This window comes from Acipenser ruthenus, chromosome 7 (assembly GCF_902713425.1).
Source record: "Acipenser ruthenus chromosome 7, fAciRut3.2 maternal haplotype, whole genome shotgun sequence".
Classification (NCBI taxonomy): Eukaryota; Metazoa; Chordata; class Actinopteri; order Acipenseriformes; family Acipenseridae; genus Acipenser; species Acipenser ruthenus.
This window is the reverse complement of record NC_081195.1, coordinates 59,073,450-59,092,919: the sequence shown is the minus strand read 5'-3', so window position 1 is coordinate 59,092,919 and position 19,470 is coordinate 59,073,450. Positions and strand designations below refer to the sequence as shown.

At 39.8% G+C, this 19,470-nt stretch overlaps 1 protein-coding gene across 3 annotated transcripts in view; it reads right to left on the bottom strand.

Annotated features, from left to right (window-relative positions):
* The window catches only part of LOC117415210 (transcription factor EC-like), a 53,564-nt gene that overhangs the window by 13,709 nt on the left and 20,385 nt on the right, over positions 1-19,470 (bottom strand). The window contains exon 1 of one of the 3 annotated variants that reach the window (XM_059027432.1): positions 2,005-2,116. The exons of the other annotated variants lie outside the window; for them this stretch is intronic. Coding sequence (XP_058883415.1) covers positions 2,005-2,061 — 57 coding nt within the window. The 5' untranslated portion in view covers positions 2,062-2,116. Of the gene's footprint in view, positions 1-2,004; positions 2,117-19,470 lie in introns of those variants that run through there. 3 annotated transcript variants of the gene reach the window in all.

Genomic DNA, 19,470 nt, shown 5'->3' with positions numbered 1-19,470 from the left:
GATCAAGCTTGTATATTTGAAAATATATTATGCTAAACCTCTCTGTTAAAATGCTGTTTTAGACAGTTCCACCTCCTTGTCATTGTAGCGGTTTACTGCTACTGACATGATGATATTATTTACAGACAAGTTTCTTGTGCAAGCGATGTCCTATTATATTAAGAGAGGTACTGGGTACGTTTTGAATTCAAGAATGAAAATGCCTTGCAGTTTCAGTTCTGCAATAGAAACCTAACTCTAGTCATTTATTCCTGTAAATACGATCATTGCCTGAACTTTGTAGGCAATTTAGACATACTATGAATTTTATGAAATAATGTTCAATTCAAAATGTGCAAATGTAAACAATTCAGTGAAAGTTACACTGACAAGCAACATAGCCATACTGTACTCTTCATAAGAGTACTGTGCTGTACATTCTTTCAATGGTATTTTACTCTCTTTCCTGTACACTTACAATCATACTAAACTGCCAGCGAACAGTAAATCAGAATTTACTACAGATTAAAATCTTCAACTTTGCTTCACTGTTACATTGCATATGCATGGATTGATAATAAGTATGCAGTTCAAATTGTGAAACACTTATCTTACACCCTGAAAAATGAGTTTTACAACCATTGATTTTTTTCCTGTACTGCCTCAGTACTTTCAGTTCACCAATATGAAGTAATCACACTGATTGCAGCAAAGTTTATATTTGAAATGAATATACCTCAGGCTAAAATAGTCTTGAGTCGTCTTTGGAATGGTCCTTTCTGTGTAGCCAGCTCTTCTCACCACCTTTGTTTAGTCTCATTGAACAGCACACAGTGTAACATAAAATAAGCAATTCCAGAAACCCATTGCTTAATCATGATTCAGAATTACTTCAGACCCAGTTTCACTTCCAAAAAAAAATAAAATACAGTGTTATGAAACAATTGGTTGGTTTTGAAATGAGAAATGTATATCTGTACACTAAATGGTAAAACAAATATAGTATTTCAAGCAGGGAATATGTGAAATCTCAATAGGTCAGTATAATAAATGTAAATACAATGCAGTGTCCATGTTGTCAATGAAAAGTTATGTTTGTTATATGATTTGATTATCAAACGGACTGTGTGCAATAAACTAAACTAGTACTATTGTATAATTGTCGTTGCTGTTTTTCTTTTTTCTTTTTTTTAACTATAAATAATATTAATGCTGAAAACCAATGCATAACAATGACTCCCTAAATGGCCTTTAAATACACCCACAAGTTATTCTTTTGTTTTCAGAAAATGTTATTGTACTTACTGTTGCTGTCCAAAACAATATTGCCTTGCATCACCAACTGAGATATGGAGACCTCCAGAGGCTGCACAACCAGTTAGTGATGTCATAGTTGGATTCTGACATTGCAAATCTCAACAAGTGAGAGGGTGTTTACAATGACACATTTCTGTGGCAGTTTCTTAACCGTCCAGTTAAACCATTTTAACCAAAAGCCTCTCTCGTGTCCTAAAGTAAATAGCAGTATATGAAATATATGAGCTGATAAATACAGGCTGTTACAAATACATTAAAAAAAGACTTCTGTCTTATGTTTGGAAAATGTGATAAAAATGTTCAATAATATCATCACGATCAATATCATCAAGGTAACTTACTGTTTTTTTTGGTCCACAACTCATTCTACTCACAAGTCAGGCAACTAGTGTGACCATGTGTATTACAGAATGCAGGTTTCACCAAAATCTAAAGGATACCCAAGTTAGATGCAAAAAAATACTGTCATGTTGAAACTACATTGCATATCTATATATTTTTTTAATTGAATCTTTCAAACAGGTTTCTATCCGTCACTTACGACGCACCCCCCCCCCCCCCCCCCACACACACACACACAGAGACCGCACCGATGGTTAACCTGTAATTAAGTTACAAACCTGAGGTAACGCAGTTATCGATTGTAAGAGACTAAGAGACATCATCTATTTAGTGGTGGGAACAAACCCTCCTAGCAGTGTTACCTACCGGTACTAATTGGATTTCTGTCAGTGTTATCACTTTGATAACACAGCATCGGCTCATAGTTCCTGATACAAAAGCAACAAAAGCAGGAGCTAAAAAGGAGCTTCAGCAGATGAAGGTTTCTGAATGAATTTCACTTTGATTTGGTTTAGCACTGATCTGCAGCGAGTCACTGTGGGGTGGGGGGGGGACGGGGGACGGGGGACGAGAAGTGGTAGTTGGAGTGCACTTCCTGAACTCTTGCTGGTAATTCCGTTCTAGAGAAAGAAATGACACAGCAGCTTTCAAGGAAAGAAACCTTTCTTTTTTTGTGATGGAGCAAGCAAAGCAAGAATTAGGCAGAGGGCCTGGGAGACAGATGGCAGGCTGACAGTGTTGCTGCCCTATTGACTCTGTTTTCCTTCTCCAGTGCAGAAAGTTTATATAATCATATATCCTCCTTCCTCTGTACTCTCAGCTTATCTACCCCTGCACTTGCTTCCTGCATGTTGTACACAAAAAAAAAAATGGCAGTGTGCATATTCAGCATTCTTCTGTTCTTGTGAGGCATTGAGTTCAAGGCAGTTCCTCAGTTTTTTGTATGCGTCAAATAGAAGTGCGCTGTCACAGATTCATTTTTTCATGGAGCTGTGACGGTTTTAAATTTTGTATAATTTTGTATATTCTTTCATTGATATTTAGAACTACAAATATTCACTCAAATGAGGGTTTCAAACATTTGAAAAACTGCATCTTTTAGAGAAAAAGTCTTACAAAGAAGACCAGAACATCAATATACAGTGGTTTGCAGAAGTATTCACCCCCTACCAATAATATCACATTTTGCTGAATTACAAATAATGTATGCGCAGTTTTTCAAACAAACTTTTTTTATTCAAAGCTGTACTGGTTAAACACTGTTATATGAGGAGGAGATTAAATGTCAGCAAAACTTGCAAAGAAAATGTAAAAAATAAAATGTACTAGTTAATAGCATAAGTATTCAGTCCCTTAAGTCAGTACTTGGTAGAAGCACCTTTTGCAGCAATTACTGCTATGAGTCTTTTTGGATAGGTCTCTACTAGCTTTGAACAGTAGGATGGTGACATTTCTGCCCATTCTTCACGGGAAAAGTTCTAATAAGTTTGTTGGGGATCATCAATGGACTGCAATCCTCAAGTCTCGCCATAAATTTTCGATTGGATTCAAGTCAGGACTTTGACTGGGCCACTCAAGAACATTAATTCTCTTCTTGTTCAACCACTCCAGTGTGGCTTTGGCTTTGTGCTTCGGGTCATTGTCCTGCTGAAATGTGAATTTCCTCCCCAGTTTCAGAGTCTTGGCTGACTCAAACAGGTTGTCCTCAAGGATTCGCCTGTACTTTGCACAATCCATTCTCCCCTCTATCCTGAACTTTGCAGATCTCTCAAGGTCATTGTTGGCTTCAGAGTGACATCCCGAACCAGTTTCCTGCTAGCCTGGCTGCTCAGTTTGGGAGGGCGACCTGATCTGGGTAGTGTCTGGGTGGTATGATGCATCTTCCACTTCTTAATGATGACCTTCACTGTGCTGAGAGGGATAATCAGCGCCTTTTGAAATGTTCTTGTACCCTTCTCCTGCACTATGTTTTAGTAAGGAAGCAAGTACCACTAGTTTTAGGCTTTTATAGTGTTCTGAAATATGAGGTGTGTTTCATGTTTAAACAGGTCCGCGAAATGTCTGTGAAATCCTAATTATAATCCCCCCCCTCTGCGATCGGTACATGCACTGTCGTTTTTGCTTTTTAGTGACAGGCTCCTCAACAACACATAGATGCAATGCACACAACTCACTCAAACAACCACGCCCTAAACCTGTAGAGAATGCTGTTGCACCGCGAGACAGTACAGCAGCCACTTATGCAAAATTTCCTGATGAGAAAATAAAAAATTCACATTTTACGCCTGGGTTTTCAGCGTTTATTCAAAAAATCGGGACAAATGACAAATGACAGTACCTCAATCAGGACGCGGGACAAAGCCCCTAATATCGGGATGATCCCGATTTTATCGTGATGTCTGGTCACCATAGATAAAGCACCAGAGGGCATTACACATTCATTGTATAAATTGTTTTCTCAGTCTGCAGGGCACCCATTGCTTTCATATCTTAGAGAGAACTTCAATTAAACATAACATAAGAATGAGAGAAGACTGCTCAGCCCATCGAGGTCCGTCCCTAAGCTTTCTCACACATCAGTGAAGCTTTCCAGATATACAAGGGAATGCAGGTTTTCTCCAGATCCAAGCCCTTCAGATGGGTTACTTTATATCCCGTTGCTTTTAATAAGGTTTTTTCCCATCGCTGCTTTCCCTCGTGTGCAGCGGATTATACACTAATGCTGCCCTCTGGTGAATTTCTGAATTTCTTCTCTATGAGGGTCCATGTTGAGCATTTTTGCCACAATGTAACCCACAGACAGAATGCTCACCTGTGCTGCTCTATGTATAAAACATATGAAGAACTTTCTCTAAGAGTTCAGTTGCTTCAGAAACAAGACTTCAAAGTGCTGCTACCAACATCTAAGGACTCCTTTTATCCAAGTAGGAATGCATAATAAGTACTGTACTTTAATCATTTATATATAAATTAAAGATTTTAGCATTTTCAGGATTATAATATGCCCGTGACCTTCCTCTGATTTGTACACTTCACATTTTAATTTTTTCATTGTTATGTATGCAAGACATGTAGACCTGTTAACACAATATTTGATAGATACATTACACTATGTAACATAATTTTTGTTCCTGGGTACTAAGTGTTATTTCCTAATTCCTTATACCTCAAAAGTATAGAAAATGACTATTATTCCCCACAAACTTTGCTTTTGTGACCAGACAGTGATATTTTGAAATTTACCTATTGCCAATGAGAAAACGGGCAAATTTGTGTCTTTTCGTTCACATAAAGTCAGAAAAAAACAACATATGAATCCAAATTAACATGTATTTATACTAAAGTAATACAAAAATGACTACAAAAGATTTAGAAGTGAGTAGTTTTTCAAGATTTACGATTATACTGTAAATCACTTTCACGAATCAGCTCCCAAATGTAGTCTCCCATCATGTTCTCGTTATACTGTCCTTGGTAGCGGCGTTCAAAGTCCAGTATATCCTGGTGGAAGCGCTCGCCTTGCTCCTCTGAGTACGCTCCCGTGTTCTCCTTGAATTTATCAAGATGAGCATCAAGGATATGGACTTTGAGGGACATCCTATAGCCCATTGTGCCGTAGTTCTTCACCAGAGTCTCAACCAGCTCCACATAGTTTTCGGCCTTGTGACTGCCCAGGAAGCCCCGAACCACTGCGACAAAGCTGTTCCAAGCCGCTTTCTCCTTACTAGTGAGCTTCTTGGGGAATTCATTGCACTCCAGGATCTTCTTTATCTGTGGCCTGACGAAGACACCGGCTTTGACCTTTGCCTCAGACAGCTTAGGGAAGAAGTCTTGAAGGTACTTGAAGGCTGCCGACTACTTATCTAGAGCTCTGACAAATTGTTTCATAAGGCCCAATTTGATGTGCAGTGGTGGCATCAGCACCTTCCGGGGGTCCACCAGTGGCTCCCACTTGACGTTGTTCCTCCCCACAGAGAACTCGGTCCGCTGTGGCCAGTCCCGCCTGTGGTAGTGTGCCTTGGTGTCCCTGCTGTCCCAAAGGCAAAGATAACACGGAAACTTGGTAAAACCGCCTTGGAGACTGTGGCAAAGTGCCCCGCCCCTGTGTGCATTTGTGTGTTCTGTGTATGTGTGTATGCGTGCGTGTGTAAATGTTGGTGTATAGATTGGTACACGGGATATAAACGGGTCTGTGTTTCACGTGTATTTAAAAAGTGTAGATTTGTATTTAGGCACGAGGAGAGCACAAATCACTTCACGTGCTGGTTAAATGTAATATGCGAGCACGGGGTTGCACAGAATTAATTCACGTGCTGGGATTCAAGTGAATAATTAATTAGTAATTGAATCCCAGCACAACAGTATATATAGATGCACGTTTAGTCACTCGGGGGTTGGGTGTTCGGAAGAGGAGAACGGGTGAGAGAGAGAGGAGAGTTAAAGCAGTAAAAACGTAAACGTAAAGTGTTTGTTCTCACCGTGTCTGTTTGTCTGTCCGTGCACCGTTTGTTAAGTGTTTAGTCGTTTTGTCTGTCTGTTTATTTTGGCGTCAAGTGCCGTGTCCTGTTTTGTATTCCATTGTTCAAACCTTTTATTTGTTAATAAACGCTGAGTGCAGCCATTGCACTCAGCTCATCACATCACCGTCTCTGTGTTCCTTTTCTGGTCTGACGCCACCCACTCTGGCCGTCTTTGTGACACGTGGTGTCCTGCGTGGGATCGACAGCGCCTCCAGGACTCAGGCCAGAGCAGGAACCGCAGTTTGGATTTAAAAAAAAGAAAAAAAAAAAAGAAAAAAAAATGGCAGAAGACGCCATCAAAGTGCGGGACTGGATGCTGGAGAATGCTGGGCTGGAGGCCCAGTCTCTGCCCATAGTCGTCCAGGCCCTGTGGATGATGGACTGTGAGAGATGGGAGGCCTATCAGGAGGAACACACCCCAAACACCTTGGAGGAAGGTGTGGAGTTTGTCCTCAGCTACCTGGAGGCAACCATAAATGGAACAGCAGCCCAGGTAGCAGGACCACCAGCAGAGGAGTACCTGCTGTCCCCATCTCCACCAGCAGAGGGTGAGTACCTGCTGTCCCCATCTCCACCAGCAGAGGGTGAGTACCTGCTGTCCCCATCTCCACCAGCAGAGGGTGAGTACCTGCTGTCCCCATCTCCACCAGCAGAGGGTGAGTACCTGCTGTCCCCATCTCCACCAGCAGAGGGTGAATGCCTGCTGGTTTTGCCTCCACAGCCCAAATGGGAGGAGCCTGAGCATCCACAGCCCAAATGGGAGGAGCCCAAGCGGAAGGAGCCCGAATGTCCTACGCCTGAGTGGGAGGAGCCCGAACGTCCTACGCCTGAGTGGGAGGAGCCCGAACGTCCTACGCCTGAGTGGGAGGAGCCCGAACGTCCTACGCCTGAGTGGGAGGAGCCCGAACGTCCTACGCCTGAGTGGGAGGAGCCCGAACGTCCTACGCCTGAGTGGGAGGAGCCCGAACGTCCTACGCCTGAGTGGGAGGAGCCCGAACGTCCTACGCCTGAGTGGGAGGAGCCCGAACGTCCTACGCCTGAGTGGGGGGAGCCCGAACGTCCACAGCCCAACAGGGAGGAGTCGGGGCGTCCACAGCCCAACAGGGAGGAGTCGGGGCGTCCACAGCCCAACAGGGAGGAGTCGGGGCGTCCACAGCCCAACAGGGAGGAGTCGGGGCGTCCACAGCCCAACAGGGAGGAGTCGGGGCGTCCACAGCCCAAAGGGAGGCAAGTCGGGGCTTCCACAGCCCTGGGACCCAAGCCACCAGCAGAGGGAAAATGCCTGCTGGTTCAGCCCCAGGAGCCAGAAGGGGAGGAGTTACAGGCTCAACCCCCTGAAAATTTTTTGGGGGGAGAAGGGCAGGATGCTGGTGTCCCCCAGCAGCCTCTCGCTATGCTGCTGAAGGCAGCACGGCGTGCACATGCCCAGCCGCCACAGCAGAGGGAGCCAGCACCGCCAGGAGCAGAGGAGCTGGAGCTGCCTCTACCTCCACCACCTCCAGGAGCAGAGGAGCAGGAGCTGCCTCTGCCCACCACCTCCAGGAGCAGAGGAGCAGGAGCTGCCTCTGCCTCCGCCACCACCACCGCAAGGAGCAGAGGAGCAGGAGCTGCCTCTGCCTCCGCCACCACCACCGCCAGGAGCAGAGGAGCTGGAGCTGCCTCTGCCTCCGCCACCACCCGGAGCAGAGGAGCAGGAGCTGCCTCTGCTGCCCGTACCTCCGCAGGGAGTACGGTGGCCGGAGCCCCAGAAAGGGGAGCTGCCGGCCACGAAGGGGGACGAGGTCTGGAGACCACTTTCCCCAGCAGCAGTTTCGCTGCAGGAGTTCTTGTGGCCGGAGCCCCACAGGAGGGAGCTGCCGGCTACGAAGAAGGGGGAGGTCGGGGGACCACCTGCCCCCGCAGCTTTTTCGCTGCAGGACAGGACCAACAGGCTGTCAGCCGTGCCACTACCGGCAGGGGTGCTGACAGCATGGCCAGCCATGGGCCCACTGGAGCCTCCCTTCCCAGCCCGAGACTTTGTCCTGGACTGCTGGATTTTTAAGGGGGGAGGTGGCCGTTGAGGCCATGTGTGCTGCGCACAAGGGGGGGTATATGTGGCAAAGTGCCCCGCCCCTGTGTGCATTTGTGTGTTCTGTGTATGTGTGTATGCGTGCGTGTGTAAATGTTGGTGTATAGATTGGTACACGGGATATAAACGGGTCTGTGTTTCACGTGTATTTAAAAAGTGTAGATTTGTATTTAGGCACGAGGAGAGCACAAATCACTTCACGTGCTGGTTAAATGTAATATGCGAGCACGGGGTTGCACAGAATTAATTCACGTGCTGGGATTCAAGTGAATAATTAATTAGTAATTGAATCCCAGCACAACAGTATATATAGATGCACGTTTAGTCACTCGGGGGTTGGGTGTTCGGAAGAGGAGAACGGGTGAGAGAGAGAGGAGAGTTAAAGCAGTAAAAACGTAAACGTAAAGTGTTTGTTCTCACCGTGTCTGTTTGTCTGTCCGTGCACCGTTTGTTAAGTGTTTAGTCGTTTTGTCTGTCTGTTTATTTTGGCGTCAAGTGCCGTGTCCTGTTTTGTATTCCATTGTTCAAACCTTTTATTTGTTAATAAACGCTGAGTGCAGCCATTGCACTCAGCTCATCACATCACCGTCTCTGTGTTCCTTTTCTGGTCTGACGCCACCCACTCTGGCCGTCTTTGTGACAGAGACCCATCAGGAATGCCACCATTGCAGCCTCTTGATGCCATCTCAGAAAAATGCAGATATGTATCAACTTAGGCAGCTGGAACTAAACTGAACTGGTGGGCTTAAGGCCCCTGTATTTATATTACTATTTATATTACTGGACAGTTCTAGAAAGTTCTAGAAGTTACTCCAAGTTTACTCAGCACTGAATCTATCTGGAATGTTCTGGAAAATAGGTACATTTCAAAATATCACTGTCCTGGTCACAAAAGCAAAGTTTGTGGGGAATAATAGCCATTTTCTATACTTTTGAGGCATAAGCAATTAGGAAATAACACTTACTACTAATTTGTTACACGGTGTTATTAATAACATAAATACATTCTTGAATACATATATACAACACACATACTGTATATACACACATACACACATGCATACATAGATACATATATACATACAACAGTACTGTTAAAAAAAACAAAAAAAAAACAGGTTTATTATGTTATTAGATTTTTGCAATTAGGGATTTTTCTATGATTAGATCCTTGTTTTTGTTTTGTGATTCTTATTCTATAATTTGCCAACAGTTTGTTGGATGTCATATATGTACATGTGTGGCAATGTGCCCCGCCTCTGTGTGCAATTATGTGTTGTATGTTGCGTGTGTAAATGTTGGTGTATAGTCATTGGTACACGGGATATAAACGGGTCTGTGTTTCACGTGTATTTAAAAAGTGTATATTTGTATTTAGGCACGGGATTGCACATCACGCACGTGCATTTAAAATATAATATGTGAACACAGGGTTTCACGTAATGAATTCACGTGCTGGGATTCAAGTGAGTAATTAATTAGTAATTGAATCCCAGCACAAACAGTATAAATAGATGCACGTTTAGTCACTCGTGGTTAGGTGTTCGGTGAGTGGAGAACGGGAGAGAGAGAAGGAGAAATACGTTTAAATATCAATTGCTAGTATTACGTGCTGGTAGGACCAGCACGATACTTGTTTATTTAAAACTCACCGTGTTTGTTTGTGTGTCTGTCCGTTTACTGTATAGTCCGTTTTGTTTGTCTTTTTATTTTGGCGTGTAGTGCCGTGTCCCGTGTTTTTGTCTGTTAAACCCTTTTATTTTCTGTGCTGTTTTATTAAATGCTGAGCGAAACCATTCGCTCAGCTCCACCAAACTCCAAGTCTCTGTCGTTTGTGTTCCTGTTTCTGGTCTGACGCCACCCACTCCGGCCGTCTTTGTGACAACATGTCATAGGCAGATAGTAAAAGATGTATGTTAACTAACTCCCTAGGCACTTAGCTACTTGCCAGTAAAAAACAAGAGAGATAGGAAATTACATCTGTTGGCTTTTTGCCTCAAAGTGTCCAACGGTTACCCTACTGCAGAAGATCATTTAGGCAACTGCCTAAAATATGATTTGGGCAAATAAAAAAAAACATGTATAGGGGCCAGTCCCATAGGGTCACCCTATTTAAATATACATATACAAAAAAAAACTATCACCACTATACTGACATTATCTAAAGAAATCTCTTTCATGCATTAAAAACATTCAGACACATTTCACCGATTAATTATGTGGTACCTGAGAAAGGGAAGCACCTGGCAATGTGTTTCCATTCATTGTACGGACAGATCCTCCATGGTGATCTTTCCCAAACAACCACACACATAACTGACATATGCGACAGGGCAATGCGGGAAAGATTCAGAAAGTGTGGGTGGTTCTAATGTTGTATAAATAACGACCGTAGTTTTCTTGAGGTTTTAATTCTTATATTTTTACATCTTTACAGCAAATAAGTATCTTGGTTTAGGCAAGGAAATGTCTAAAACTGTAACTGGAACATTTGAAAATAGACCATAAATCTCAGAATGTAAGCTTTGTAGTGAATCAGGAAACAAAATGTTCTATGCCAGTTAGTTATGAACTGGCAAGAACAAAATAGCAAACAATCACTTTATGTTGTCAACCCCCTTCTCTTCTAAAAAAAAAAAAACTGCTTACACAAGCAGTGGATGTGAAACTGGCAAAAGGCTTATAGAAACTTTTTCTTACATCTTAGATTACTGACTTCTGTGTTTTGTAAATCCTGATGAAGGTGCCTAACACCGAGACGTTGATTTTTAACCTTGATGTTGCACAGACAAAAGTTACAAATATTTTGGTGAACAAATGCTGAGCGTGGATACTCGTTGCTGCAGGGTATTATGCCAAGATATAAATAAAGCATGTTCATCCAGTTGCAAGAGATTATGCAATTAAAAGAAATTCAGTAATATAATTTCCCCTTTAAAATTAATTATGAAATTCCTGATAGACAAGACAAAGATGTCATGTACAAGTTTTAAATGATTTATCTCTTCAGCATCCAACCACTGATTTATTTATTTATTTATTTTTTTTATGTATTTAGTGTGCCCAATTATTTTACCCCCAATTTTCTCCCCAATATGGAATGTCCAAAAATGTTTCCCCTCACCGCAGGAATTCCCCACACAGCCAGCTTCCTCTTATAAACCCAGGAACTCAAAAGCGGGTGTCAGCGAGCTACCAACCTCTGGAGGACAAAGGCCAGCTCTGCATGTGTCTGCTTTTGAGCTCACTGGGCACCTGGCCAGCAGGGTTTGCTGTAACGCGATCAGGAGAAACAGTCCCTGCCAGTTTTGCCTCCCTAACATACGGGAGCACCAGAGCCAAGGTGATACTCCCTTTGGAATCCCCAGTGAAGCCTATCGACTTTGCACAGTCAGGACGTGAACCTGCGCTGCATGACTCACCCTGCACACCACACGGTTGTGCTTTTACCAGGTGAGCCACTCAGGGACCCCCAGTGCTAATATGTTTTATTGCAATACTGAAGATACAGTAACAGGGTACAGTCAGCCCTAGCCACTACAATATACAGTATGGCTTTCTGAATCTTTAGCTTTTTTCAGTGTCTCTTTTAAATTGTACACCTGCTCCATTGAAGACTGCCTTCGACTTTATTTTTTATTGTATTTAATAATTAAGTAAACAACCCTTGTTATGGATTAATGCAAAGTTTAACAGTACTTTGATCCACTCTTATTAAACTGCCCCTTCTGTTACCTGAGTGTATGGCTTTAACTTTTAAAATGTCATACAAAGGCAATAACTTAAAATCCATAACTTCAAACACTCAATCAAAAAAATACTGTAAGGTAAAACTTTTATAAGAAACTCATACCAAGTAGGCAGACATTTTTTGGCTAGTGCCTTCATCATTTCGTCATGTTTCTTATAGTTTTTGCCCAATATGGTAATATAATACTATTATCTATTCTTGCATGTTGGGGATGTAATGAGAAAAGAGGTCTATTTCAAGTGTTTAACCAGTAACAGTACAGGCTAGATAGATAGATGTCTCATCATTAAATATAATCTGTATTTAAAGTAGCAATGTACAGAAATTATGCTGGTAACAAAGGCAATGTTCTGTCCTCTCGTAATAAGTGCCTTAATCATTTTCCTTTTGCAGAGTATCCACTCGAGGCATCCTGTGGGTTATAGGAGCTATGTATTCTTGAGCAATGTTGCTCTGTGGTTGGTGCCTCATTTGGGTTTTATTCACCATGATAGCTGATATTATGAAATTAATATGACTGCCGTTTCTGCCAGGGCTGCAGCCATCAGTCTTGTATTTACTGGCATGATTAAATGACTGCAGCCAACTTCCCAATGATTCCAGCCAGCTTCCTACTGTCCAGCAATCCCCCATGCTGAAAATCATTTTGTTATGTGGAGCTTTCATAACCATCAACCTAGCTAGCTCAAGGCAGACATATTGGGGTGTATTCAATTGATCTAAACTGTGTGAGATACTGTATAGGTATATAGCACAAAAACTTACAAAAACAATACAGTCGATGAGACAAACTTGGCAACTGGTAATAATGATCTCAACCTAGATACAGTTAAGTACAAATGTGTTTAAAGCAAATCCACCATCAACACCTGGACTGTTTAAACATTTGATTTCATTCTTACACTTGTGTTTTTTTATTATTAAAAAAAAACACATTTTAATTTATCACCTTTAAATATTGCAAAGTTCGTTGTGTAAATTAGGTTTTTAAAAAAAAGTAATACCCTAGTTCTTTTCAGGCTGTGAATGACTGTATCATGATATGGAATTCCAATAATCCACTACCAGTATTTAAGAAAGTGTCGTTTTTATCACCTGGTGTGGGCTAAATATCTGTTACGTTTTTGTAATCGCATCTGAAATGCAAAATTACATTTTCACTGTACAGCCAGTGGACATGTAAAAGTAAAAATGTAAAAGTACAATCCTCTCTGTTTTGCAATCGCAGTTGCAATTACTTTAAGAGCTTTTTGCCAGCCAGAGGCTGATTTGATATTTTATACACTGTAAGGAGTGTATGTCTTGCTATTCCTGCACTTTAGCTAATGCAGATATATTGTGTGTTTCTTTCTATTTGAGGATTTTGGTTGCGTGCAATGTACAACAATGAGAAACAGCACCTTCAGCTTTGAAGTTCTGTTGAAGATATGTATACGTTAAAGGGTTTTTGACTAAAAGGACAAATGCAATCAAATAGGAAGTGATATCGTCAACAAAAATAAGATTGAGAAAGCAAAGCTCCTGTTTGAAACGTTTACTCATTAAGCTGGCCTGCTGGTTGCTACAACTATTAGCCTGTCAAAAACTGACCACCAAAATAAGATAACAGTAGAATATGAACCCATAGACAACAGAAATGTTTAAATATGAAATAAAATTCAATGTTATTCAAAAGGTTCAATTTTGGAGGAGGGAATATAAAAACCAGTTGATTTGCTTATTTTACCTTTTAAATCTTACAGTGAAAAGAGAAGGGAATCAACAAATACAGTCTGAAAAATGATACTTAAGATAATTACTATGACATAACTGCATCACTTTTATCCACAATAATATATTTTGAAACAGTAACCAATAAGTAACAGTAGGACAAAAAAAGAAAATGCTTCATTTGTATGATGTAACCAATACTTTAAAAGTAAACGTTTCTTGTTGGCTTTGAAAAGCCAATTATGGAAAGCAAAGGGGAAATTAATAATATGTCTAGTACAGTGCGTCGTGTGCAATGCCGTTTTGACAAATACCTTCCTCTTTAGGGTGTAGTAATTCTTCAGGGATTACTAATATACAGATTTTCAAGTTGCATTTCTTAAAAAAAGGAACGACCGTTAGAATGGCAAGCATGATCCAACAATTCAATATTGAGTTATCTGAATAAAAATGCATTATTTCTTTCAAATGTATTTACTCTCATGGCAATTACAGTATGCAGTCAGTTCTTGAAAAGATGCATTTCAAGAACAACAAAAAAGTCTTAGTATTTACAATTCTGTAACTGTGATAATGATAACACTCTTTTTATTAACTATGCGTATTTAACTTTAAAAGTACTATTAAACAAATATAACCCTATTTAATGATATAATCCACTTGAAGCTGATACTTCTGAAGTAGTGATATGAGGTTGGCTGAAAAATATAGCGTTATACATCCCCACTTGTTGCTACAACTGTTTAAATAACGTTGAAATAACATCCTGACAACTTTTTACACATACAACTTGAAAGTCTGTTTCAAAGCTCTTTTCGAAATGGCCGCTCTAGTGCACTGGGGTTTGAGATCTCTCCTCTAATACCTCGTTTCCATGGACAGCCAACGAGTCGACTCGAGTGTGCTCGAATTGGCCTGAATTCTCCCAGAACTCGAGATGATGGACAACGCGAGTTGGTGAAAAAGGTGCCGTTTCCATGCTTTTCCGGGTTTCCCGAGCTATCACGTGAGTTAGGCAGGAAATACTACTGATTTTCCACAGAAATATTTGCAAGTTAAAGGCCAAGGCGGCTATTCGCTGCAGATGGTATTATAGTCAAATTGTCAATGATTTAAAAGATAAAATCCATCTAAATATTTCACTCAGTACATATACACACATTGCTTTATGTCACTACATGATCTATATATATATATATATATATATATATATATATATATATATATATATATATATAACTGAGCTGATTTTACCAGTGCTTCCTAGTCTATTAACCAGTTTGAAATTATTTCGAAGCAAGGTAAAGTATTTTCATTTATGCTTTATATTGTTAACTGTGATCATTGCACTGTGTTCTGTAGTGAACCATCTTGACTGCATTTTTTGAATGTTTTTTTTTTCTTTAATGAGTCTTTGTGGGATATATTTAGCTTTTTTTTCCACACAGAGTGCATTGGGGGGGGGGTTGCTAAATTCACAAGACTTTGTTAAAAAGGTTTTCTGTGGAGATATACAATATTAGTAATAAACATAATTGGATTTTAGAAAATGCAATAATGTAATAGCTGTTTAATGAGAACTAAGCAGAAAATTAGATTAGCTTTGACCTTAGTTGTGCTAACCAAAAGTGAAGGAGTAAGTCTGTAAATATACAAAGGACTGTTTGTCATACATGTCTTTTCAACATTCAACTTGAATGTGGATGTTGTGTGACTTATTAACTACTTGAACAGTGACAGTATACATCTTAATATATTTACAAATGAAAGAACAATGTGTTTTTCAGGTTATACAATTTAAAAAATCTAAAAGGATTTCAATGACCTATATTGAACTCCCTAAAGCTGCCAAACATTAAAACCAAGCTCCAGTGCAAATCTCTCAAACACAGACCAGGTTTGGATAGACCAACTCGGGCATGTTTGCTTCAGTCAGGCCCATCAGAATTCAGCATTTAAGCCTTCGAGTTTCACTGAATTGTGTAAGGTAGTTAAGATTGCTGGGCACTGTCCAGCTTTCTTCAGGCATCAACTCAAAAATCACCTTAAGTGCTGCAAACAATGTGCTGAGACGAACATGTGTTTTACATGTCCAAATATTCTTTCAAAATGTAAACAAATGTTGTTGTTTTTTTTTTATTTTATTTGAGTTAGCAGGAAAATAAAAGTAAAATAAATCTGATCTATAGCAAAGTTGCCCTTTTAAGGTTCAGTGCCTTCAGATTTTGGTTTGTCCCTGTACAGAATTCTTACAGGTTCCAATGGAGTCAAACATCCCATATAGGTGGTTCTTCAGGATATCAAACAAGATACAGTCACTGGGTAAAATGGGGGGCGGGGGAGATATATACAAAAGGGCCAACGAAAATATGTTTTCCAGTAGATGACCAGAGCACATCAGATAGGCAATATTATTATTATTATTTATTTCTTAGCAGATGCCCTTATCCAGGGCGACTTACAATCGTAGGCAAAAACATTTCAAGCATTACAATACAAGTAATACAATAAGAGCAAGAAATACAATAATTTTTGTTCAAGTAAAGTACAAGTTTGACAAACCACAATTCAATAATACAGCAGGTAATAGTGATAGTTACATCAGGATATGATTAAATAGTGATAGTTACATCAATAAAGGTAAATGTATGTGATTCTGCTTTGCTTCTCTGTTAAACTTAAAACCCTTTAGTAATCATGATTTACTTCCTAAAATTCTTTTGAAACACCCTTTAAAAATGCCATTACATTTGGAAAAAGCAGAAACACGTCTGTAAAATTAAGTCAAATATTGACTGGCTTTTATTAGTTACATCAGCAATGTCTTGCTCTGTAACATTTGACTCTTAAGGGCAATCGTGATAGTCCTTAGTCATGGATAAATGGTGGACACCAGTTTTATAAAAGGTCTCTTTGTTCTGACTTTGGTATAGTACACATGACTAAAAATATTAAATGTGGTTCATTTATTGCCAAGTTTCAAGATGCAGTCACTTGAATAAAACATAAAATGCATCTTTAACAGAAGTCAATGAAACATATATCATTAATTTAACCCTCGAACTGTAAGGCTTCACTGGAGAGGTGTCATGAAAATTACTCAAGTTATTTCAGACTGTGTTTATTAAAGTGAAGAACTGTGCGTTCTTGAAATATATTGAATTGTAGACTTTTCAAGCAGCTACAACATCATAGTGATCTGAGTTTTTAAGAAAAACCTGTGCACCTAATGTGAGATGACAAATCTTCTTTCATCACAGCTGGCAACGATTTAGACCAAAAGAAGAACTTAATACCAAAGGTATGAATTGCTTGACATGGCATACTCAGGTATGGGAACCCTCTAACCAGCACTCAGGTTTATTTGAAGTTTGGAGCCAGTCTAGCAAAGCAAAATGTTGTTTATGCTGCTTACAGTGATGGTAAACTTTTTTTTTAATGAAATACTCTTTTCAATAAAATGATAGTGTGTGTTGTTTTTTTTTGCTAACCAAAATGTCAAGGATGATCCACCTTTGTCCATTCATGACTGTAATTTGCCTTAACCCCTTATATATTGGCCCTACAATGGAGCAACAGTACACACAGAGCTGTTTTCAGAGCATTTACACATTTGCAGCTTTTGACTGAATTCAATTGCAACTTTTGCACGGATGGAATTATACATGATCCAATTTTCTTATTGCTTAATTTTGTCACTTAGTGCAGCAATCTGTTGTAAATGTAGTAAGACCATTTAAATTAGATGAAAAGTTAAATAGATTTAAAGTCGTGTCTGACTTGGCATTTTTAACAGCTGCACACATCCTGAACAGGGCAAATTGCTACCCCCCCCCCCCCCCCCCAGTGATAAAGTATTCACTTTGGAAAGGAGTTTGCTGTGTTGACTCAGTTAAACAAATGCAGGAAGACAAACATTTGAGATAATGCCTTTATCTGTGTTAATACTGTTAACTTTAATCCAACAAGTTTCTGACTAACATATTGTATAATCTACCAATGATTGGTAAATTAAATCAATGATAAGATAAAGGTATCAGAAACCCCCATGTTTGATTTTGGGAGAAAATAGTGTTCAAAATATTGTAGTTTGCGATTACAGTTGGTTAAATAACAGCTGATGCAAACACAGGCACGTCATCTATCAACAGAAACTGACCCAGTGCAAGTTCAAATGCTTCAATTAAGCTTGACCTTTATAGCTTGAACTATTAACAGTAATTGATCTGCCCTGCTTTACAGATTTGACCATCTCTGATCCAAACTGACCACAACCAGACTGTTTGACAATCCATGGGGGCAGTAATCAGATATCATTTCAAAACAAGGAGAAATTAAAACATATCATATCACTTTTGGTTGACTCTGAACTTGACTACATTCAATCTATACTAGCCTGATTAGCAAAAGAGATGCTGAAAATATAAGTTGTAATGTTTTAATAGCCATGGATTGCATATCAAACTCCCAAATACAAAATTATTAAATCTTGTGATTTAAAAAAAAAAAAAACTATTCTGATCATACAGTAATTCACTATATGAACAAGATTAGACTTCAATTCCCTTAATCATTGCCACTTTTATCAATAAATAACTACAAAAAAAAATTAGTCCCAAAGTCTTTATTCTACTTCAACAAAAGATCAAGACGGAACAAATATCGTTTTTAATGTGCAAATCTGATATACTTAAGCTTTTAAAGCTATGAAGTATAAAATGTGCACACACTGAACATCTTGTCATTTAAAATGAGCACACACTGAACGTCTTGTCAGGTATTTCCTATTAAAAGCTGTATGTTCCCTCGCTGTTTGAGTAATTTCAAGTTCAGTTCTACATACCTGCCCATACCAGTTGTATTCCAGCATTGTGAGGATGAAGAAGCGTGGTGTTTGTAAATTCTAAACTTGCTCCTTAAAGTTTACTGACCGTCGTGTCAATACAATACCGGTACAAAACTTTGAGCTACTTTCCCTTTTTAAGTAAACGTGTATGCAAGTCTACAACTTGTACTTAGCCACCAGCACGGCCACAATTGGAGCTTTGTTGAAGTGTTGCACTTTTAGTGCTTAGACCTGTTGATAATGAACCTAAACCCATTATTTTGAGTCAATGAATTGAAAGAAATAGGGCAAAGAATGAAAGCCACAGGGCCAATTACCAGCATTCTTTGATGTATTACTTGCTAGCACTCACCAAATCACTCTGTGTCTTTGTCTTGATCCCTTGTGTTATTCATTAATTATTCTGGTGGGGTTAGAGTTCAGATAGCTAATTTGCGCAGATTGTCTTACTTGGTGGGGATTCTCCCAACACTGACACTTTCCCCCGGCTGTGCCCAGCCACCTTGTATTATACCAATTAATCCAATTCTTGGCATTTTTTTTTTTTTGCAGCTTCCCATTATTTTTTATTATCTCCTGCTCTGAAGTTTTCATCAGACCCTTACCACACTGGACAAGGGATTTAGAAGGACCATTGGTATGTAATAAAACATGTGTACCACCAAGTATCGCAATTTTGCAAAGAAACAGGATATAGCCGGTTCTTTTTATTAATCCTGCTATATTCTTGGCTCTAAAGTCTTTGGCTACGGGTCACAAAATTTGGTTTGGTTGGGATGGGAATCCAAAATGGAATCTTAATAAGTGTTCTTGTGTTCGTGCAGTAATCCACCAATCAACAGCTGGATAAAATGTCTCTGGATACAAGAAAGAAGATATGTCTGGGATTTACTAAGATTAACTAATGTCTTCACAGGAAGAATGGCAGCCTACCCAT